At 41.0% G+C, this 24,636-nt stretch overlaps 1 protein-coding gene across 1 annotated transcript in view; it reads right to left on the bottom strand.

The window, feature by feature from the left end:
- Positions 1-24,636, bottom strand: part of mthfd1l (methylenetetrahydrofolate dehydrogenase (NADP+ dependent) 1 like) — a 179,411-nt gene that overhangs the window by 1,401 nt on the left and 153,374 nt on the right. Inside the window, exon 26 of the mRNA XM_043696855.1 lies at positions 1,743-1,834. Coding sequence (XP_043552790.1) covers positions 1,745-1,834 — 90 coding nt within the window. The 3' untranslated portion in view covers positions 1,743-1,744. The remainder of the gene's footprint in view (positions 1-1,742; positions 1,835-24,636) is intronic.

Below are 24,636 nucleotides of genomic sequence, written 5' to 3'. Positions count from 1 at the left end.
ATTTTGGATAAGGTAAACAAGCAGGTTCTCCTGAGTCTGAGTCTGAGTCTGAGTCTATTTCAGAATAAGACTCAAACCCTGTTAGTTTTCATCTGAAAAATATGCCTAGCTGTCTGAACAATTGAGATGAATGCCACCTTCCCCCAGCCACTGTAACTTTCCTCTTTTTGCATGAACCAGAGTTTAGTTGGTAGTACTCTCACTTGTTCTGAGAGTTGTGGGATCAAGTCCCATTCTCGAAATTGAATTTATCATTAAAACTGATATTCACAGCGTTTACGGAGGGTAAGCAACACTGTCAGGCGTGGCATTCCAAGACTGTGACATTCTTTCAATAAAAAGCAAGGAAACCTTTTCGTTGATCATCTGGTTGATATACATCTCTCAACTAACACCAAGTAATGGCCTGGTCATTACCTCTTTGTTATTGAAAGGACATTGAGGTGTATAAATTGGCTGCTGTGTTCCCTATACTACAACAATGATTGTAATTAAACAGTTTTCAATGAGCTTGAGAGCACTTCGACACCTCCTAAGGTTATATAAATGCAAGCTCATTCCCCTTTTCATTTTACTGCTACTTATCAATATCTTGCTTTGCACACTCAATTTTGAAATCTATCATATTCATAATTACCCTTTCCTGAATCATGATTTGGAGATGCCGGTGTTGGACTGGGGTGTACAAAGTTAAAAATCACACAATATTGGAAGCACACTAGCTTTCGGAGCAACGCTCCTTCATCAGCTGCTTCCAATTAAACATGTTGGACTATAACCTGGTGTTGTGTGATTTTTAACTTTTTCCTGAATCAGTGATAGTTACAGGTAATGATAATCTGATCAGCAAAAACTGGTCTGGTAATCACACCCATCTTTTCCTTTCAATCATGATGGAGAGGAGTTCAAATTTTCAAGGCAAACGACAGGAACATGATGCACACATTAAAAAACAGAAGCCAACAGGGACAAATCCATGGGATGCAAGAGTCCACTGCAGTACCCACCAGTCTTATCCTATGTTTCACAACAAACATCGCTCCAAATCTGTACGTACAAATTTCTATACTGCGCTGTAATTGATTGGATGAAACTTTACATTCTAACATAAATCAAAACTGTACTCTACAATTGTGGACAGGTACATGAATAGGAAAGGTTTAAAGGGATATGGGTCAAGTGCAGGTAAATGGAACTAGTTTAGTTTGGGAAACTTGGTAGGCATGAACAAAGTTGGACTGAAAGATCTGTTCTCATGACTCTAATAAGGGATAAGAAAGAAGAGCCAGAATATGAATGATTTGAAATAAATCTTGCAGGGTTGTGTGAATTGCAAACAGTACAACACCATGTAAAATTGGAGATTTTTAAATGTATCATTTTCCCTCATGTTCCACAATTCTTCAGGCTTGCTAACTGCTGCTACCAATTATAACTGAAGTAGGGGTTATTTTCTGTTATAGTAGATGATGCAGTCAGCTATTAGAAAGTTGCCTCTCATGTCTGGATTATAGACTGGGGAAAAGACCATTTTTGACCTCCAGCCTGCTCGGCAATTCAACTAAATCATGGTCAAACTGTACCCCAATTCTCTTTAATTTTAACCTTACAAAAATCTCTATCGCTAAACTTAAGGTAAGAGAAGTAAAATCTGTAGTACTTCAAGGTTTTTAGATACAAAGCAGAATATTGTGTCAGTCTGGCAAGGAGAGAGAGGAAAGCAATACTTCAAAGAGTCATACCTTTAGAACAATCCACTGATTTGCTCAGTGTCTGAATCAATGTCAATGTCATAAAAACAGGACCGAGTGGGCAATCCTGGCATGGTGCTCATCTGTAAGGAATCAAAAGTAAACAAAAAACTGAAATAAAGACAAACAAGACTGAAATAAAAGCAATAACAAAATATATATCAAAACATTCATAGCATTAAGAAAAGCCATTTATGCTGTCATATGCTAGGACAGGTGCCATTTTTACAAACTTCATACTCCACTGTGAAGACAGGCACAAGAACACTCAAAAAGACTTCTATGATTTAGGTTAGATTACATTACAGTGTGGAAACAGGCCCTTCGGCCCAACAAGTCCACACCAACCCGCCGAAGCGCAACCCACCCATACCCCTACATTTACCCCTTACCTAACACTATGGGCAATTTAGCATGGCCAATTCACCTGACCTGCACATCTTTGGACTGTGGGAGGAAACCGGAGCACCCGGAGGAAACCCACGCAGACACGGGGAGAACGTGCAAACTCCACAAAATCAGTCGCCTGAGGCGGGAATTGAACCCGGATTTCTGGCGCTGTGAGGCAGCAGTGCTAACCACTGTGCCACCGTGCCACCCAAACTACCGTGCCTACTCCACAACTACCTGATGAAGAAGCAGTGCTCTGAAAGCTAGTGCTTCCAATCAAACCTGTTGGACTAAACCTGGTGTTCTGTGATTTTTAAACCTTGTACACCTCAGTACAATATCGGCATCTCCAAATCATGATAAAATGAAAACACAATTACTGCAATACTGTACTCACCCTTAAGGAAGCGCTCTCAAGCTGGCAGGGTCCCTAAAGAAATACTGCTAAGTGATTTCACAGGTCTGGAGATTCAAGAAACCCTTATATCTTCCTTCCCAGCATAATTAGATTAGATTACAGTGTGGAAACAGGCCCTTCGGCCCAACAACTCCACACCGACCCGCTGAAGCGAAACCCACCCATACCCCTACGTTTACCCTTTACCTAACACTACGGGCAATTTAGTATGGTCAATTCACCTGACCCTGCACATCTTTTGGACTGTGGGAGGAAACCGGAGCACCCGGAGGAAACCCACGCAGACACGGGGAGAACATGCAAACTCCACACAGTCAGTCGCCTGAGGCGGGAATTGAACCCGGGTCTCTGGCGCTGTGAGGCAGCAGTGCTAACCACTGTGCCACCGTGCCACCCACCAAACCTGTTTGGTTGAACAGGTTTGGTTGAAATGGATGAACTTACAATCTTCAAATCAATTCATTCACAAACAAATCCACAATTTTTCATTCAAAATACTGGTACCAAAATAAAGGCAAAGTTGCCAGAGTCCCAGAAGACCACAGATTGCTCTCTCATGAGACAGAGGGGACCAATGATGGGTTGACCTGAGGGTTACCACACCTCAGGTGAGGGGCAAACCCGAGAGGGCAGGACCATTTATGGTGAAGTGTCTAGGAATAGTGAGGCGAGTAATTCACTTCCTGACTCCCCAGAGCCTGTCCACCAATAACAAAACACAAGTCAGGACTGTGATTGAATATTTCCCAGTTGCCTGGAGTGTTGTTGGAACTACACTGTTCAAGAAGCTTGACATTATCCAGGACAAAGCAGCTTGTTTAATTGGCACTGCATCCACAAGTGTCCATTCCCTCCACCACCGATGCTTGTACAGCTGAAATTATTCCATTAAGGTCGGTACCCCCTCCTAAAATCACCCTTTATTTACATGTGCATAGTACATAACACCAGACCCAGCTTTCTCAAGAGCCGTGTAGAGAGGGAGTAGAACCCCCGACACTCCTGTTTATATCGGTCATCCAGGACTCCTTGATTGTGCCGTAGAGTCACAGAGATATACAGCAGGAAAACAGAACCTTCAGTCCAACTCATCCATGCCGACCAGATATCCCAAACTAATCTAGTCCCATTTGCCAGCACTTGGCCTGCATCCCTCTAAACCTTTCTTATTCATACACCCAGCCATATGCCTTTTAAATGTTGCAGTTGTACCAGCCTCCACCACTTCCTTTGGCAGCTCATTCCATACACACACCACAGTGTGTGAAAATGTTGCCCCTTAGGCCTCTTTTATATCTTCTCCCTCTCACTTTGAACATATTTTCTCTAGTTCTGGACTCCCACAACCCAGGGAAAAGACCTTGTCTATTTATCCTACCCTTGCCCCTCATGATTTTATAAACCTCTATAAGGTCACCCCTCAGCCTCCGATGCTCCAGGGAAAACAGCCCTAGCCTTTTCAGCCTCTCCCTATAACTCAAATCCTCTGACCCTGGCAACATCCTTGTTAATCTTTTCTGAACTCTTTCAAGTTTCATTAGGAAGGAGATCAGAATTGCACGAAATATTCCAAATGAGGCCTAACCAACATCCTGTACAGCCACAACATGACCTCCCAAGTCCTATACTCAATACTCTTACCAATAAAGGAAAGCATACCAAACACCTTCTTCACTACCCTTCCTTACCTGCGACTTTATTTTCAAGGAGTTATGAATCTGCTCTCCAAGGTCTCTTTGTTCAGCAACACTCCCTAGGACATTCCCATTAAGTGTACAAGTCCTGCTCTGATTTGCTTTTCCAAAATGCAGTACCTCGCATTTATCTAAATTAAACTCCATCGCCACTTGGGCAAGTTGCTGGGGGGAATCCTGAGGGACAGGATTTACATGTACTTTCAAAGGCATCAGGGATGGTCAACATGGCTTTGTGCTTGGGAAATGTCTCTCAAACTTGATTGAGTATTTTGAAGAAGTAACAAAGAGGATTGATGAGGGCAGAGTGGTGGACATGCTCTTTATGGACTTCAGTAAGGTATTCGATAAGTAAGGTAAGCAGGTGGCCCACAGCAACTCAAGGATAACCAATTTTGAACTGTTACACCTTTTGAAATCTGTCCCATTTAGTAATATGGAGTGCCACGTAATGCAATGCAGGATACCCTCAAAGATGGGACAGTTTTCACAAGGGATGTGCAGTGGCCACTCCCACGGATACCATAACGTATAGATGCATCAGCGACAGATAGATTGGTGAGAAAAAAGTGAAGTAGATTTCTCCCTCCTGTTGGTTCCCTCACTACAGCTTCAGACTAGAAGCTATGTTATTTAGGACATATCCATCTCAGTTAGTAGTGGTGCCACTGAGCCAGTCTTGGTAATGGATATAGGAGATCCCGAACCAGAGGACATTTTGCACCTTTGCTATCCTCAATGCTTCTTTCAAGTGATGTTCAACATGGAGGATTGAATTGATTTATTAGCTGACGGGAATGCAGAGGTGGTAACGAGCACGTGTTTTCTTTATCTATGTTTGATCTAGAGTCATAGAGATGTACAGCACGGAAACAGACCCTTCGGTCCAACCTGTCCATGCCGACCAGATATCCCAAACCCAATCTCGTCCCACCTGCCAGCACCCGGCCCACATCCCTCCAAACCCTTCCTATTCATATACCCATCCAGATGCCCTTTCAATGCTGTAATTGTACCAGCCTCCACTTCCTCTGGCAGCTCACACCATACACGAATCACCCTCTGGGTGAAAACGGTGCCCGTTAGGTCCCTTTTAAATCTTTCCCCTTTCACCCTAAACCTATGCCCTCCAGTTCTCAACTCCCAACCTCAGGGAAAAGAAGATTTGGAGATGCTGGTGTTGGACTAGGGTGTACAAAGTTAAAAATCACAACACCAGGTTATAGTCCAAAGGTTTAATTGGAAGCACACTAGCTTTTGGAGCGCCGCTCCTTCACGCTCCAAAAGCTAATGTGCTTAGAATTAAACCTGTTGGACTATAACCTGGTATTGTGTGATTTTTAACCAGGGAAAAGACCTTGTCAATTTACCTTATCTGCTCATAATTAGGAAGTTTGCATAATTTAATATATTTTCTAATTAACCCGTTCAGTAATGAAATCGCACACTTCTGGAGCAAGTGGGACTTGAGACTCCAAGTTCAGAAAATGTTAGAATTCTGTAGTGATCAGTGACAGATGAAGGATAAAGGAATGCAATAACTTTATCTCAATGAATGAAGCTGGGTGGAGGGCTGTTTGCAGTCTGAAATTGGATCAGTTAGGTGGAATGGTCTATTTCTGGGTTGCAAAGATTACATATTTCAGAGTACAGTTCTTGCTTTCTTACAGTAACAAGGTGCACTGCTTTTCCAGAATGAACTTAAGATTCTTCAGCATTGGCAGCAGAGGCAAGAGAAGCAGGGCAAAGATAGCAGGGAAGAAGGGCAATAATGCAGAGTTGCTTTCGTGAACTCTAATTCGGATCTTACACTGCAGTACTGACAAGATTTGCTGCACAGCTACTCCACCTGAATTTAAAGTAGTGCGACAGAAGAAAAACACTGTAAATCAGACTTTTAATTAGGGCGGTAGCACCAGAATGGGCAATAACTCATGAAATCCATTAAAATTTTGACAGTTACGGGACCACAAGGTAAAAAGCACAAGAATCGCACAGCTTCAAAAAATCGTTTCAAATTAAAAATAATAGAAGAAATCCATGGCACTTCCCTGCACCACCAGCCTTCCAAATGACTAAAACTGTATCTTGCAACCTCTGACAATATCATATTTTTCATTCACCTGTGAGATGTGGGTACCATTGCCAAGGTTGCCATTTATTGCCTCCACCTAATTGCCCAGAGAATGGGTGCGAATGGCATGGCCATTTCAAAGGGCAGTTAAAAAGCAACTGGTGTAGGACTGGAGTCACTTATAGGGCACAAAAACAAAATTACTGGGAAAACTCAGCAGGTCTGATAACATGTATAGAGAGAAAGCAAAGTTTCAGGTTCAGTGACCCTTTTCCAGAATGCGAAACAATAACTCGGTTTTCTTTCCATGGATGCTGCTAGACTTGCTGAGCTTTTGCAACAAGTTCTGTTTTTGTTTCGGATTGCCAGCATCCGGTTCTTTGGGGTTTTTCCTCCCCCACACATTGGTCATATAAGTTAGGTTATGGGAACCATACCATACTATTTACGTACTGAATTATAAATCTAAAGGCCTAAACTAATGAACATATACATGAGTTCAAATCCTACATTTTAATTCTGTTAAATAAATCTGGAATAAAATGGTGGTATCATTAATGGTGAGCATGTCTCTATCAATTGTCATAAAAACCTGAAGCTAAGACAGAAATTGCTAGAGAAACTCAGCAGATCCGGAAAATATGGGTCCACAATCAAATAGACATTCCTGGTAAGGATAGCAAACCCCTCCCTAAAGGAAAGCTGTGAACCAAATGGGTTTATATAATGATGTGACAGCTTCATGCTAAATGTTCCTGCTGCCATCTACAAAGAATTAATGAATTCAACTTTACAATTTGCAGTGGCGGGAATAGAAATCATGGCCTCTGGGTTCATAGCTCACTGTCAAAATCACTAACTTGCTATACCACAAAAAAAAATACTGTTTTATGCTAATTTCTATCCCTTTAAATCTGCTTTCAGTTGAAAACACAGAATAAAAAGTTTCAATAACAAACCAGGCTAAAAGAGGAATAACTGTTCTTCTAATATGTGATTGTAATTACTGCACTGTTGAGAGTAAATGCAATTTAAACTGATAAAAAATGTCAAAAGTTAAGATTATGAACATAAGGCTGCCATAAAACGGCAAGTGAGATGTGTGGCTCATCATTTTGAACTCACCTACATCCATCTCACTCTATTAGAGTCATAAACAATAAACATTGTGTTTATTGGGTGACCTCTCCAAGCCAATCACCATCCAGATTTGGAAATATATTGTTATTCCTTCAGTACTACTGGAATTCCCTCCCTAACAGCATTGTGGATCAACATACAGCAAATGGACTGCAGCGATTCAGATGGCACTTCGCAACCACTTTTCAAAGGCAATTAAGGGTGGGCAATAAGTGCTGCTGGGCTCAGCCAGCAATACCCATATTTCAAATTAATAAGAAAAAAGAAGTCTCCAATTAAGTATTAGGGATACTGAGACCAATGGGCCACGTACATACTCCCATCTTGGTGGTATGAAGGTAGTGTAGCACATAAAATCCAACAAGTGCCATTTCCACCACCTTCCCACCCGTCCCTAGGCCTTCAGAAATTAAACAGAGGCAATGCCAAGGAAGCCACTCGTCAAGCCTATTAAGCCTGTCAAGTGGTCAATTATTGTCCACTTAAGGGCCTCATTCTACTGCCAGTGTTATCCCAGTGGAGGGGGTTTGTGATGGTGACTCTTGTGGCTCAGTGGTAGTGTCCTTCTGAGCCAGAAGGCCCAGTTCAAGTCCTACTTACTTCAGAAATGTGCAACACCATCACCACACATGTTGACTAGAATCTGTAATCTTTTCTGTACCAGTCACAGAAAAGGCCCACAGCAGTCGAGAAATTCAGCAGTTTGTGAGGGAAACTGGAATCTTTGAGGGGCCATATTTAGGCCCAAAGGCAATCTCTCAATAGAAAACCCTGCAGCTCCCTAACAAACTATTCTGGTCTCTAAAATCATTCCTAACTGGTGCCTGCTAACGTGCACTCAAAGACACCCCAAACTTATCTGGGCTCCTTGGTGTAACATAGTTGAGAGCAAACAATCCTAGTGGCACAGCTAGGTCTTCAGACTTTTTAGCTTACTGACTACCATCTCCATAAAGTGGGATTTCCTCTTGATCAGGGTTGAAGTCCTATGTCAAACAAATTCACACAGCTCCCAGTGTTAAATAGCTGCGGGACCCAATATCAGCTTTTCTAATGAGCGGAGTGAGATGGAGACTACGGTATTTCATTAAGTATCGCCATAATCTTTGGTTGCCCACCACATAATCCATTCCCCCAGAACTGACTCCAGACAGTTAACAAATGTGGCATTCTAATTGACCTTGGGACGAACCTCTTAAATTTGACAGGCTTCCTACCTTGGACCAAGGCATAAAATAATTATTGTTGAAAAATGTGCTGGAAAAACACAGCAGGCCAGACAATATCCAAGGAGAATCGACATTTTGGGCATAAGCCCTTCTTCAGGAAGCCTTCATTCCTGAAGAAGAGCTTATGCCCGAAACGTCGATTCTCCTGCTCCTCGGATGCTGTCTGGCCTGCTGTGTTTTTCCAGCACCACATTTTTCAAACTCTGGTCTCCAGCATTTTCCTCACTACTGACATCAGGCGAACTGGTCTACAATTTTGTAATTTTTCTCAACCTCCTTTTTTTTTTAAAACGTGAGGTTACATTAGCTGTCCTTCAATCCATAGGAACTGTTTGAGAATCTACAAAACCTTAAAATACAATGCAACAATGCATGCACTATTTTTAGGGCCACTTGCTTAAGTATCTTGGGATGTAGATTATTGGGATCTGGAGATTTATCAGTTTTTAATTCTAACAATCATCAATAATTCTGATTATCCCCTTCTTTGTGAGGGATCGTCCAATGAAGCTATATGTGTTTAACTCAGAAATATCTTCATAAAGTACAGCGGTAATGTTTCCTTAAACAAAAACACCACTCCCCTTCATTTTTTGTCTGCCTTTCTATCTTTCCAATAGTATTGAAACCCCAGAACATTGAGCTGCTCGTCCTGTCCTTTCCTCAGTCATGTTTCTGTAATAATCCCAGTCACACTTTTATCTGCCTTACCTGTAACACCCCTTGCATAGAAATAAAAGCAGTTTAACTCTTCAGAGTTACTTTGTTCTCTGATTTGCTCATGCCTGCCTTTTCTAAATAACTTATTCGTTTCAACTTCAGGATCACCACAACTGCATGGACGACCCAGCTCCAACACCCCAGTGACTCCTTCACTATCAGCACATCTCATCCTTGCTTGCTGCTGATAGGCTCAGTGGCAAACAGAAAAAGATCCAACCAGTGATTGTAGCAGCAGTTCCTCACTTCCCTCCCATTCTGTTCACAATCTGGTCATTCCTGGGAGTGAACTTTCCCCAAATGATTTGCAGACTTTCAGATCTGGATGAACCCGCTGCCCTTGTATATTTTTAGGGCTACTTTATATCTATCATCAACTTAAATTCATCCAAAATAATTCCCATCTCCCAACTAACACCAAGTACCCATAACACCAAGTACCCATCAATCACGTTCGATGCAAGATATTGGCTCCTGAACAAAATTCTTATTCTGGTTTGCAAATCTGAGATCTCTACTTCTAATCTTCTCCTGGTCTATCTTGCTGATCAAGCATTGATATCACCTAAGTGCCTTAAGAAATTTTATGGTCAAGTTGTTATCTATATGCAAGTTGCTAAAGCTTAAAATAGTGTTCATAAAATTGTATTTCAATGCATATACCCTTATCCTGACAGACATACTCCCCCACCTGGGCTGATAATTAACCACAAAAGAGCTCAAGAGTGGCACTTTAACAAATTTGCACAAAGGCTCTAGATTCCTATTCACACAAGCTCAAAAAACAACATGAAATCCATGAAGATGTATTCTGCAAACTCTCTTGAGATGTTAAGATTCTTTTCTTGTATTTATAATCTAGTTAACCCAATGACACAAAATACTGGAACAAAACTTGCATTAGCAAAGAAAATGAAAACAAAGGTAAAGAAAAAAAATGTTAAGCCAAGGGAAGACAGATTAGGAATGAATCCAAAATGTGGTCAAACAGATGGGTTTTAAATATAAAAAGAGGACTGGCCCAGATGATCAGAGAAAGAATTACAGATCATACAGCATGGATGGCAGAAGTCCATTGCTACTTATCTGGATGCAAGGAGCACAAGAGGCCAGAACCAGAGAACTGGAGAGTTCAGATACTGCAGGATTAGAGGTTCATGAGATAGCAAAGAACAAGGACATGGAAGAATTCAAACACAAGGATGGAACTCTTCATCTGAGGTCATGATTTGGAGATGCTGGTGTTGAACTGGGGTGTATAAAGTTAGAAATCACAACACCAGATTATAGACCAACAGGTTTATTTGGAAGCACTAGCTTTCGCACTGTTATGTTGGAGTAATAGGAACAAAGGACAACTGGGTCCAGGCATGAAATAAACCACAGGAAGCCAGACAAAGAATGAGCAAATCAGCAAATAACACAGAAAACTAGAATGCCAAAAATGGTGCAGAAAATCAAGTGAGGAAGAGAAAGCAGCTCAAAAATGGTGATTCTAAATAGTTTGTCTGTGAACATCTGAAAACCTAGCTGATATCTTCATTCAACCTCAAATCAGCACCAGACTGAAACAAGAGCCCAAGTTGTTGGTGTGAACATAAAGCATCTGGCACGTTATTGTTGGATGCTGGGTTTCAAAATAATCCAGTATATGTCTCAATCTAGCAGAAGGAAGGTTAGTCGAATCAAGAGCAGAATTCCCATTCTCCCTCGAGAAAAGACTTGTTATTGCTCTATTCATGTGGTTAGTGATGAGAAGCAATCTTTAGTGACAGTAAAGAAGCACTTTCAAGGTCCAACTGAATCTGGGAAGTGCAAAGCCTGCAGCTTTTAGCTTGGCAGCCTCAATCAGAGGTGAGTGCTGTAGAAACTTGTCTGAGTAATGCAATGATTGACTATGTAATGCAACTCTTGGCATACAGGGAGTCATTCCCATCACACACAAATAGTGTGATTTGATATTACTTCCAATATTACCATTTAACATTCTACATTACAAGCCAGTTGTGAGGGAATTGTTTGCTTACTATTTGCTGACTGAACAGAAGTCTGCAGGTCATTTGATAGGCTTTCATGCTCATCACTGAACAGCAATGCAGTTTATTGTGTTAAAAGGACACTGCTTGCATTGAATTAGACATTCCAACCTAATAAAAAAAAAATCAAATGATTGGACTGAAATCTGCACCTAAAATTTTTTCCCATGACTTGGGGGTGCTATGGAGTGTTACTTTGTCTAACTTTACAAAATTCACAGGACACATCTTGTGAGTTCCTGTTTACAGACTTGTACACAAAACTCAAAAAATCCTATCAAATTAAATTAGAACAATCACAAGAGTTCTGTTCTTTGCAAAATAACTGCAACAACATCCATTTACCCTAGGTTGAAACACAGAAACTCATCACAACACGAAGAAGCCATTCAGTTCACTGGGCCATCCTGTGAAAGAGCTATCAGCCCTATTCGTTTCCCACAATTCTGAAACATTTCCTTTCTAAATATATATATCCTTCTCTTTGAAAGTTATGATTGAATCTTGTTCCTGTGCCTCCAGCAATGCATTCTAATAAAAACTCATCGTATTCACAATAATGTTTGCCAAACATCTTAAATCTCTGACATTTAATTATTGACCCCTCTGTCAATGGTAACAGTTTCTTTCAATTTACTCTTATCGTAGGGTCTCACAACACTGAAACAGACCCTTTGGTCCAACTCGTCCATGTCGACGAGGTAGCCTAAATTGAACTAGTCCCATTGAACTAGTTTGGCTCACATCCCTCGAAACCGTCCCTATCCATGTACCTGTCCAAATGTCTTTTCAATGTTATAATTGTACTTGCGTCTACCACTTTTTCTGACAGCATGTTCCATAAACACACCAAACAGGGTGAAAAATTGTCCCTTAGGTTCCTTTTAAATTTTTCCTTCCTCACCTTATACGTATGCCCTCGATTTTTGAACTCCCATACCGTGGGAAAATATGTTGGCTATTCACCTTACCCATTGTCAGTCATTATTTCATTGATCTCTAAAAGGTCAACATAGAGTGATAGAGATGTACAGCATGGAAACAGACCCTTTGGTCCAACTTGTCCACGCCGACCAGATATCCCAACCCAATCTAGTCCGACCTGCCAGCACGTGGCCCATATCCTTCCTATTCATATACCCATCCAAATGCCTTTTAAATGTCGCAATTATACCAGCCTCCACCACTTCCTCTACCATTTCATTCCATACACATTCCACCCTCCGCATAAAAAAGCTGCCCCTCAGGTCCCTTTTATATCTTTCCCCTCTCACCCCAAACCTATGCCCTCTAGTTCTGGACTCCCCCACCCCAGGGAAAAGACTTTGTCTATTTATCCTATTTATGCCCCTCATAATTTTGTAAACCTCTAAGGTCACCCCTCAGCCTCCTACACTCCAGGGAAAACAACCTCAGCATGATCAGCCTCTCCCTGTAGCTCAAATTGTCAACCAGTCTGAAATACAACCCTCCACCACCACCCTCTGTCTTCTGCCTTTGAGCCAGTTCTGTTTCGTAATGGCTAGTTCTCTCTGTATTCTGTGAGATCTAAACTTATTAACCAGTCTCCCATGGGGAAAGTTGAATGCCTTATTGAAGGCCATATAGATCACATCTACCGCTCTGCCCTCATCAATCCTCTTTGTTACTTCTTCAAAAAACTCAATCAAGTTCACGAACTATAATTTTGCATGCACAAAGCCATGTTGACTATCGCCAATCAGTCCTTGCCTTTCCAAATATGTGTACATCCTGTCCCTCAGGATTCCCTCCAACAACTTACCCATCACCGATATCAGGCTCACTGGTCTACAGTTCCCTGGCTTGTCCTTACCACCCTTCTTAAACAGTAGCACCACATTAGCCAATCTCCAGTCTTCTGGCACCTCACCTGTGACTATCAATGATACAAATATCTCAGCACTTAGCCTCCTCTGCTCCAGGGAAAGAAGCCCAGCCTATCCAGCCTCTCCTTATAATCCAAACCCTCCAGTCTTGGTAATATTCCCCTATAACAGGGTGACCAGAATTGAACAGAATGCTCCAAATGTGGCCTTACCAACGTCTTGTACAGCCATAAAATGACAACTCAACTCCTATGCTCCGATGATGAAGGTAAGCGTGCCAAACAACGTGCTCATCACCATTTCTACTGATAAAGCCACTTTCAAAGAACTATGTACCTGCACCCCAAGGTCTTTCTTTCTGACAACATCCCACAGGGCCCTACCATTAACTGTCTAAGTCCTGTCCTGGTTTGTCTTACCAAATCGCAACACCTCACATTTATCTGAATTAAACCCCATCTGTCATTCCTCGGCCCACTGGCCCAGTTGATCAAATCCTGTTGTACTCTTACCTTCTTCACCGTTCACTATAATTTTGGTGTCATCCACAAACATACTAACCATGCTGCAGATAACCTCATCGACATTATTTTATATAAAATAAAGAGAGGACCCAGCACCAATCTTTGCAGCACACTGCTGTTTACAGGCCTCCAGTCTGAACAACCACCCTGTACCACAACCCTCTGTTTCCTAGCACCAAACCAATTTAGTATGCAAGTGGTTAGCTCTCCTTTGATCTCATGTGATTAACCTTATTTATCAGTTTACCATGCAGAACTTTGAAGGTTTTACTAAAGTCCACTTACACAATGTCTACGACTCTGCCTCCAACTACTGATGATTTTGAATACCTCCACTACATCGTCAGCAAACATTTCTGCAGGCGGGCAACTATTGCAGCTCCTCTCGTCTCTCCAAATACCAAGGATGAGGAATTTCAGTTATCACGTTAGATAACTGGCGAAGATCATGAAATGGATGGTAGCAAGACATTAATTGTTTGTAATAAGAATGAACAAACTTGTATTTATATAAATGCCCACCACTTGTGTTCCTGACCATTATTAGCTCGTTATCTCTTGGCCCAGCAGCACCTTGATGTTAAAATTCTAACTTGTTTCCAATTCTCTTATTGGTCTCACCATTCCTTAACTTTGTAACCTCCCATTTGTGCTCCTCTAATTAGTCTCTTATATATCCCCAATTTTAGTCACTTTAGCAAAATGGCTCTGACTTCACCTGTCAGGCTACAACATCTGGAATTCTCTCATTTGCCCCTCCTCAAAATCCTCCTCCTTGCCCAAAGTTTTGGTCACCTCTCCACCATTTTTCCTAATGAGCCAAAGCATTTCACAAAGCCATAAAGTATTTATGAATACATGACATTGTCACCAGAAAGTATTAATCTGTAAAGACTTAACTAACATACAAGTTCAAAAATACCATTCAAAATATGACTCATCACTAATACAATAAGATACCTATCAACTATCTGCAATGTTTAGCAAGTTTAGCAATGTTTGTAAACAAAACATCCAAAATATTTTTTATTGACAGCCTAATCTGATTTTATGGTAGAAAGTATCCGGATTTTGATTTTATGGAGACTTTGCAAAAAGCTAGCATTGCCACCTCTGGGAAATCCTGGCAATATTAAGCATCACTCTAGCCAGTAGCAGGCTTTTCCATGGATCAAATATCCCAGGGAGAAAATTCTGCTAACTGAGAGCACCTGGCCCAGAGGCTGGCAGTTCTTTTGAACTACAGTGCCACTCGACAGGTTTTGACTGTGGCTGAGGCCCAGGATTGAGGAGCAACTTAGCCCACTGGTGAGTTATGACAGAAGGGGTTTTGTTGGATATCTGTCGCGTGAAGAGTTATGAGCACGTGGGGAATAGGTCTCTATGGCAAGGATGGCTCTCAGCAACTCTCCCACTCTTCCTTATGTCCTGTTCCTCAATCAGGCATTTGAACAAGGGGCCCCAGCCCTGCTCTCTGCAACAGCACAGGTAGGCTGCACTGACTGGTCAGTGAGACCCCCCAAGTGGGCATTGTCTATTTGAAGCCTCAATTGGTGACAGGACAGGAAGTCCAACTATGGTCTTTCGTGCCTCAAGTTAATTCTGGTACAGAGGGGTCAAGGCAACCTACCACGTTGGCCAATTAAATACCCCTCCCATTTCAAAATACATCATGAGGTGCGACATAAAAAATTAAGTGTGGAATTTTAAGTGTAGTTTTGATTCAAAAACCCACCTGGGATTTTGGTTTGTTTTGGTTTCTCCAAACAATTCCATTGAGCTAACCACAGATGCTCTAAACATGGAACTCTGTATGATAAACCATGGAAAAATTAATAAAAATTTTAAATCGAAAGAAGAGCTCCATATATAGCACTCTTCACAATTTCTAGACATCTCAATGGCACAGCAAAATTTCTGTGGTTCACAAGCACAGCTCTTCCATACACTTATGTGAACAATATCAGATAATTAGTTCTCGGAATAAATATTGACAAGGACAACAGGAATATTCACCTGCTCCCTTTTGCGATAACTGTCCTGGGATATTTTATGCCCACCTGATGGGACAGGCTTAACCTTGTTTCAACATGTTTGCCTGGATAACTGCAGGTCCTACAACACTTAAGAACTTTGACATCATCCAGGATAAAGCAGTCCACCTGATTGCCATCCACAAGCATTCACTCTCTCTACTACCAATGCTCAGTAGCAGCAGTGTGTATCATATACAAGATGCACTGCAGTAATTCACCAAGGCTCCTTAGGCAGCATCTTTCAAACACACAACCACTTCCAACTAGAAAGACAAGGGTAGCAGATACATGGGAACGGTACCACCTGAGAGTTCCCCTCCAAGGAATTCACCACCAATTTGGAAATCTACTTCTGTTCCTTCAGTATCAATGGGTCAAAATCCTAGAAGTCCCTGCCTCTCGGCATCGTGGATCTACCTCCAGCACATTGACTGCAACGGTTCAAGAAGGCAGCTCACTATCACCTTCTTAAAGACCATTAGGGGTGAGAAATCCAGCCAGTGATCCCCATGTCCCACGAGTGAAAATAGAACAGCTCATCTTGAAGATGATACTCCTGACAGTTCAGCACTCCTTTTCAAATGCAGTACTGACCATCAGTTAGGACTTTATAACCATTTTCTAGCACTGTGTTCCACCAACTCAGCCACGGGTAACATTTTGTACATGATATTGGTAGAAAGAAACAAAAAAGGTGGTTACCATTCACAGAAATATCTTTGCAGCAATTGTCAAGAAGAAAAATACCGAACAGAAAAAAAATAAAACAATAGGGCACCACAAGTCAAAGACATGCTTTTTTCCTTGATAATTCCTCTGTCACCTCATGAAGGGTACTGTGTCTATTATGCTCAGAGATTCAGACTGAAACAGGGCACTGGTTCAATACCATCTGCAGTTCATTATATTTTGATCATTAATGGGAATACAGGATACAAGTAAAAAGGCCACATAATTAGTAAAGTATCGGACAGATTGCTTAAGCAAGCTTTATTGCCTACTTAATGAGGCTTTGGTGGATTACAACATAAAAATTTAGTTGCCGCTACAAACTTTGTCCACGCAAACTAGAGATTCTAATGAGGTACAGAAACTGTACACGATCCACTTCCAAGATAGACACCCAGAGCAGAATAGAATACCTCAGCATGAGCCTTTTCTTACTTCCTGGAGAAAAGATTACTCACTGCCTTGTACTGCAGACACCAAGAGAAGTAACCTCATATTGTCAAAAAAAGGTCAGACTGTGTGGGAGTTGCTTGGCTAGGTTTATGTTAAACTTAACTCTTCAAATGCTAGACATAACTGTAGTCAAGGACTAGCCAGTGGTTTAAGCCGGCAATTCTCCGCACTGCTTTGACAGGCAATAAAACCACTTCGTCACTCAAACTCCAGTAAGAACTCTTGCCAGATTTTTGTTCGGGGTGAGGTGCGATGTGGTGTGGTGTGGTAAGGTTGTGTTTAGGGTCAAGACTTTTTGTATGTGGACACAAGTGTCAGTTAGTTTAGAAAAGGTTTTGGTGTCAATCTAAGCCTGCTGCATTGTACCAATTTATATACTTTGGTATTGAGGAAATGAATTCTCTCTTGCATGTTGTAGATTTAATTTGAATGATAGTTAATAATTGAGAATATTAATGAATTCTATTTCTGCTTTTGTGTAAATCTAAATATCCCATATCCATCAAAAATGGGCCACTATGTAGCTGCATCACCTAATAAAGGAGTTAGTTAGAATGAAAAAGGAGCCTCTGAAAACCAAAACGTAGCTAAGAAAATCTCAAAAGTAGCCCTGTGGGGGGAAAGAAAAAGTGTTATCTTGTGCCTTGCCTTTAACCAACACAGATGATGTAGTCTTTAATCACATTGTTATTTGGAGGATTGCACTGTGCATAAAGTACTGGCATATTTCTAATTGAATTTTGCCAGTAATAGCGACTTTATGTCCATGAAGGGCTGATTAGGTCTCAGTTTAACTTGTCATCTGAACGTCAAAATTCAATAAGCACTCTCTGCATTGTATTGAAATGTCAGCCTGGATTATATTTTCAAACCTTGGTAGTGGGACTTGAGTCTAACATTATAACATGAAGGGGACAGTGCCATCAAAGAGTCAAACTGTCACTTAGAGAGAAGAAAGCATTGCTTGTCCAGTGTCATTAAGTGCTTTGTGTTATCTAGTTAACCCTAGAGATGCTCATTGATGTTGCTATTAGAATTAGGAAGTTTATTTTGTGCACCATTGGATAATATTTGCATACAGATGTTTTTCATTAAATCTGAAATGAAGGAAACATTTGTTTTGGCTCATGACTATTAGTTAAATTCCTTAATTCCCTCTTCACCCACTAATCCTCTAAATTTCCCCTTTTTCTACCACCAGCTTTCAGAGCTCTCAATGGTTCACATTCTTCACCCATAAACATTCATCCACACGAACACAAATCAATTTGAAACATCCCAATTATGAATTAATCCAATGACTCCCAACTGTTTGATTCCATCCGGAGTCATGTGTTCAGAATGACCAGAAACGCCTTAAACATTCCTCCTTCTGTACATTAATTGTCTTGAATGCATAAAGAAAACTGATTACTTCTCACCCACATTGAACTCTTCTGGTTTTGAAAGGTAACCATTCCAAGTTATAGCTTCACACTGAACAAGTTAAAAGGCTTTATATGTTTGCATTACAAACCATGGTGAATTTACGGTGTCTGTTAAAGCCAAACGTGGTCAGTGATCAAACTGCCGGAGAAATTCTGTTCTCCTTTCCCTATATTTGGCTATTACCACCACAATAGATTGGCACAAGCTAAAAACTGTTACCAGCTAAACAGACTTGTTATTATATGTATTAAGCAACAGTTCCTTTTCCCTTTCCCAAACGCAGTATAACACTCTCAGAACTGGATTCTTAGGGGCATGAACTATGATGAGGAATCAGTTGATCAGCATTCAACTCAACTTTCATTTAGCTGAAGGCCAATTCTAACTTTCCAATTCCTAACAGTGTTTTGGATCTCTATCAGAATATGGTCTATACGTAAATAAATTATTCTTGTGCATTGTAAACCAGAGAACAACACTGAAAGTTAGGACTTTATAAAGGAACAAGCAATATTCCTTTAAAATGAATGATAATATCTTATCGAGTACAATTCCCTGAATTTAAATGAAGTTTAGTTTACAAGAGATGTTTGTTTTAAATTATTAGTATGCGCGCGTGTACACGTACACACACAACACACACAACACACACAACACACACAACACACACAACACACACACACACACAAATTCAGCTGACTATCTAACTGCATGCTACTTTGAAAGCTTACTGAAAATGTTTAATTTGACCTTTTCCAATTCCTTTGAAAAACTAAGCAAGCTTTAAGGTTGTGTAAACAATGTACAATGTCTGTCAAGGGACTCCACTATTTAGTTCAGAACAAATAATTTAACCAAACTCCAGAATTCTTCTACAATAATCATCTTCATTCCTCAGTGGCATATACTTTAAGTCTACATTTGCCAAGGTACAATTTGTTAACGTCGCAGCAATGGTAAAATCAACTCCAACATCAAATAAATCTGGGAATGATGAATTGTTATCTTATCACTTATCTTGAGCCACATACAAGATAGTCATAGGGATGTACAGCTTGGAAACAGACCCTTCAGTCCAACTCGTCCATGATACCCCTTATCAGGTATCCTAAATAATCTAGTCTTACTTGCTAGCATTTGGCCCATATTCCGCTAAACCCTTCCTATTCATATATCCATCCAGGTGCCTTTTAAATGTCGTAATTGTACCAGCGTTCATCAAATGTTGTCCCTTCGGGCCCCTTTAAATCTTTCCCCTCTCACAGTAAACCTATGCAGGCTAGTTTTGGACTCCACTACCCTGAGGAAAAGACCTTGGCTATCCACCCTAGCCATGATCCACATGATTTTATACACCTCTAAGGTCAACCCTCAGCCTCTGATGCTCCAGGGAAAATAGCCCAGCTTATGAATTATGGTCCACCAGTTTCCACTCAAATGTTATCACAAACATTTGTCTCATTAACAGGTTTAAATTATCACCAAGCCTTTCATGGTCCACTCTACATTGCACCAACAATGTTCAAGTTGGTCCATTTGTTTTGTCCCTTTTGAAAACAAACCAACTTTACATCAGCATGTCACAGCTAAATGGATACAACTCTGACAACCAGATCTCAAACTTCAAATTGTACAGGTTAGTCAATCAGAATCTCTAGATACAAATGGTAATGTATAGATTACATAAATTAGTGTTTATATGTACTTTGGAAAAGTATGACAGCAGTAGACAAAAGTAGAATGTATATCTCATGCAGTGACACTAAGACTACAAGTTACATGGATTCACCAATGTAATAGCAATGGTAAGGTGCAGCTGGCAGAATAATCATCAATCACTTTCTCCACTAACTTTTGTGTCTTTGTTTTAGAAGAAGAAATATTTGAGTCTTCGTAGTATAATCCACAACCTCAGGATATCCCAATGCAAAATGAAGTACTTTGAGTGAAGTCACTGCTGTAATGCAGGGAAGCCTCACAAACAGAAAATATGATAATGACCAGAACACCGGTTTTGTTTGAAGTATTGTTTGAGGGATAAGTATTATCAAGGACTTTAAGAAGCGTGCCCCTGCTCTTTTTCAAATGATGCCATGAAATCCTCTACAAATCAGACCAAGGAAGTACTGTATCAATGTATGGGATTGTTTTTGTCAAAGACACATGCAACTGAGAGAAGGAAGCCAAAGGCCAACAAACACTAAAACAGAGTGCCATAGCATAGTGGTTGCAGTCACAATTTGGGAAAGGAATTGTGTTCAGTTACCTGAAAAAGAATTAAATCCAATCCTGACATGCTAATTGGGACACATTGGGAGAAGGAATGAACAACTACCAAAGCAATTAAAAGAACAGAATTAGCACAGGGTGACTTCAGAATATCAATAAGTTTTCAATGTCCAGACAAAGTAGACAGCCCAGTTTGAAAACGTTGCTAATGTATATCTAGAGCAGTAGGGCAGCACAGGTCTAAAAATTATACTGGGACATTCTAATGGATTGGTTAGCATCCCAAGTTGTGTTTCTGCTCTTACCAGTAGCAATATACACAAATTGAAGTGCACAGAACAAAAGCAAAAGGTTATATTTATTCAAAGTTTGTGAGAAGATTTGTAGCTCGGGTGCTCATTGCTGTGGTTCTGTTCGCCGAGCTGGAAGTTTTTGTTGCAAACGTTTCGTCTCCTGTCTAGGTGACATCCTCAGTGCTTGGGAGCCTCCTGTGAAGCGCTTCTGTCATGTTTCCTGTAAATGCCGGAGGAAACACCACAGAAGCGCTTCACAGGAGGCTCCCAAGCACTGAGGATGTCACCTAGACAGGGGACGAAACGTTTGCAACAAAAACTTCCAGCTCGGCGAACAGAACCACAGCAGCAGGTTATATTTATATAGCACCTTTAACAGAATAATAGGTCCCAAGATACTTCACTGGAATATTATCAGATACCACTTGGTGCTAATACCTATTAGATAATATTATTACAGGTGATCAAAAGCTTTGAAAAACAAGCATTTTTAAAAGCATTTTTAAAGGAGGTCTCAGAGTTAGGGAGATTTAGGGAGTGGATTTCAGAGCTTGGGGATTGGACAGTTGAAGCTATGATTATATGATTTACCTAGGATTATAGGTAAAACAGGATGAGGACAAAGGTTTCACTTGAGAAATATAAGCAAAGACCTGAAAATGAATAGTGCTCCCATTCAGATAAATCTAACCACCTTGCAATGATATTCAATAATATACTCCCAATAAATCCCCAGATTCATTTTACATCTTTCCCCCAATCGTAGTAGCCAGCCACTTGCATCTCATTTGATCTCTCTCTCTCTCTCACATCCAGAAGAAAACAATCCATAAGAGAGAAAAAACCACTACAAGTGATGCTAGTGAATAACTTTCAGCTCCTCACCCCCTACACCTAGAGGGTCCTGACTAGACCCAACCCCGTTGATTAATATCAAAGGTTGCCCTTGAGTTACTGTGCAATGATATCCCAATAGGAGGCTGTCGCCACTCCAACTTTAAGACATGGCCATTTGGTTGAAGCAGTTACCATGAAGCTGTTGGCTGATATGATGTTAATGTAGTGTGGTGAGATGCAGCAACATGTTCATGTCAATTGATTAGCACTGACAAGCATGGCGAATTGCTGGGTTTGTGTCTGCATTAAAGGCAATGCAGAAATGCATTCAAGTAGGCACAAGGTGTCCTTGCAGCAGTACTGCAATGAGAGTTGCTATCAGCTTCAAAGTGTGCAGAAACAGATTTTAAAGGGACTGGAGATGTGCCACGATAGTGCAGACAGGCTAGCATTATCTAATGCCATGGGATGTGGATGTGTAAAGCATGTGACTGTTGCCCTAGATTATGCCCAAAATGTTGGTAATGTTACAGAGTCATAGAGATATACAGCACAGAAACTGACCCTTCGATCCAACTCATCCAGACTGACCAGATATCCCAACCCAATCTAGTTCCACCTGCCAGTACCCGGCCCATTTCCCCCAAAACCAATCCATATGTCTTTTAAATGTTGCAATTGTACTAGCCTCCACACTTCCTCTGGCAGCCCACTCCACACATGTACCACCCTCTGCATGAAAAAGTTGCCCCTTTAGGATATCCAAGATATTGGTCCAGTAGATTAGATTAGATTACATTACAGTGTGGAAACAGGCCCTTCGGCCCAACAAGTCCACACTGACCCACCTAAGCGCAACCCACCCATACCCATACCCCGACATTTACCCCTAACCTAACACTACGGGCAATTTAGCATGGTCAATTCACCTAACCTGCACATCTTTGTGACTGTGGGAGGAAACCGGAGCACCCGGTGGAAACCCACGCAGACACGGGAGCACGTGCAAACTCCACACAGAGAGTCGCCTGAGGCGGGAATTGAACCCGGGTCTCTGGCGCTGTGAGGCAGCAGTGCTAATCACTGTGCCACCGTGCCGCCCAATAGTATCAGGAATTCTCAGCATGTAGTTTCTACCTGACACATGGTAGAATAGAAACCTACAGGGAAGATTCAGTGCTAATGAAGGCGATAACAAGCAATAATACTTGCCAATAGACATCTCGCTGCTCATGAGTGAGAATCTTGTCTTGATATCCAGAACTCTGCTGGAAAATGCAGCTTGTTGTTTCAGAGGCAGAGTAAGGTCTTGCTGGATTTCTCATAGAATTCTTGCAGATTTCACAATAGCCCACATTATTCAGGACATTATGAAATTCTGCTCTGAGAAACATTGGTAACAACTATTAATGATGGAGTGAAGTCAAAGAGGGTCAGGTGATTCAAATGCAGTTGGATAATAAACTTGGGTGGGCTGGTCAGAATACTTGAGGGAGAAGCTGAATGGACTAGATTGTGAACAAAGAACCTGGAGAAAAACTCAATGCTTCCTTTGGTCAAAGTTAGCTCCATGGATTCACAATGGATTTCATAATGCACAAATTCAGATTCTTTAGCATGATGATGAGGAGAACTGCTAAACATTAGTTAGGATCAGCATATACAAATCTATATCCTGATTAGATAAAGGAAAGTCATTTACAATATTTCATTGTAATTGTTTTGTTTTAACAGGAACCCCAGTTTTAGCTAAAAATGAAAAGCATAATTCATTTAAAATGCTCTCTATTGTTTTGAACTCAAGTCAGAGGATACGGTCACTTGCAGAGATTGAAGATTTTATGTGCCAAACAATTTACAACAGATCATTAGCTTCCTTAAAACATTAAATACCAAATTTCTTTACCTTCACTAAAGAAAAGCAATAAGTACAATGTATGCATAGAAAAATGAGAGAAATTAAGATCACCCTCCTTTACAGCAAGGGAAGGTTAAGGGAGGTCCACAGAAAGTTAATTTCTATGAATGTCACTTATCACACTCTCAATCTATGGAGTAATAGCTAGCACATACCAGTGTTTATTCAATATTCAATAAGACCATAACAAGGTCCATCATGTATCAAAAAGGTTTATATATATTATGCTAGTTACATCATGCAGGTCTCACACATAAATTTCTGTCACAATTTGATCACGTGAACGATCTTGTATCAAAATTGCCAACTCTCAAGCAGTGAGTAACACCTGGGCAGATTGCTAGGAAAACAGACAGTTTATTTCTGCATGACATCTACCATCTTTGCCCCACCTCAGTCCTTCTGCTACGAAAACCCTCAATCCTGTTTTTCTTCACATTTCAATATTCTCAAGGTCAGTGTATAATTTTGCACCCTCTATAACATTAACTGCATTCAAAACTCATTGCAACTTGCATCCAGCCCTGTGTACCTGTGCTTGGTGATCTATGTTTACTCCTAGTTTGACTATGACTCTACTTTATAAGGTCAGTTTAGATTACACATCCCTCCATGCCTCAACATTCTGGTAAATACCTGCGCTCCTCTGAAGATAAAAATCACACAACATGAGGTTTTAGTCCAACAGGTGAGAGAGAGAGAGAGCGAGAGAGAGAGCGAGAGAGAGAGTGCGAGAGAGAGTGCGAGAGAGAGTGCGAGAGAGAGTGCGAGAGAGTGTGCGCGAGAGTGAGCGAGAGAGTGAGAGAGTGTGCCACAGAGAGAGTGCTCGAGAGAGAGTGCGCGAGAGAGAGTGCGCGAGAGAGAGTGCGCGAGAGAGAGTGCGCGAGAGA

The sequence above is a fragment of the Chiloscyllium plagiosum genome, chromosome 9 (assembly GCF_004010195.1).
Source record: "Chiloscyllium plagiosum isolate BGI_BamShark_2017 chromosome 9, ASM401019v2, whole genome shotgun sequence".
In the NCBI taxonomy this organism is placed as follows: Eukaryota; Metazoa; Chordata; class Chondrichthyes; order Orectolobiformes; family Hemiscylliidae; genus Chiloscyllium; species Chiloscyllium plagiosum.
The sequence above is the reverse complement of the archived record's forward strand: the minus strand, read 5'-3'. Positions and strand labels throughout refer to the sequence as shown.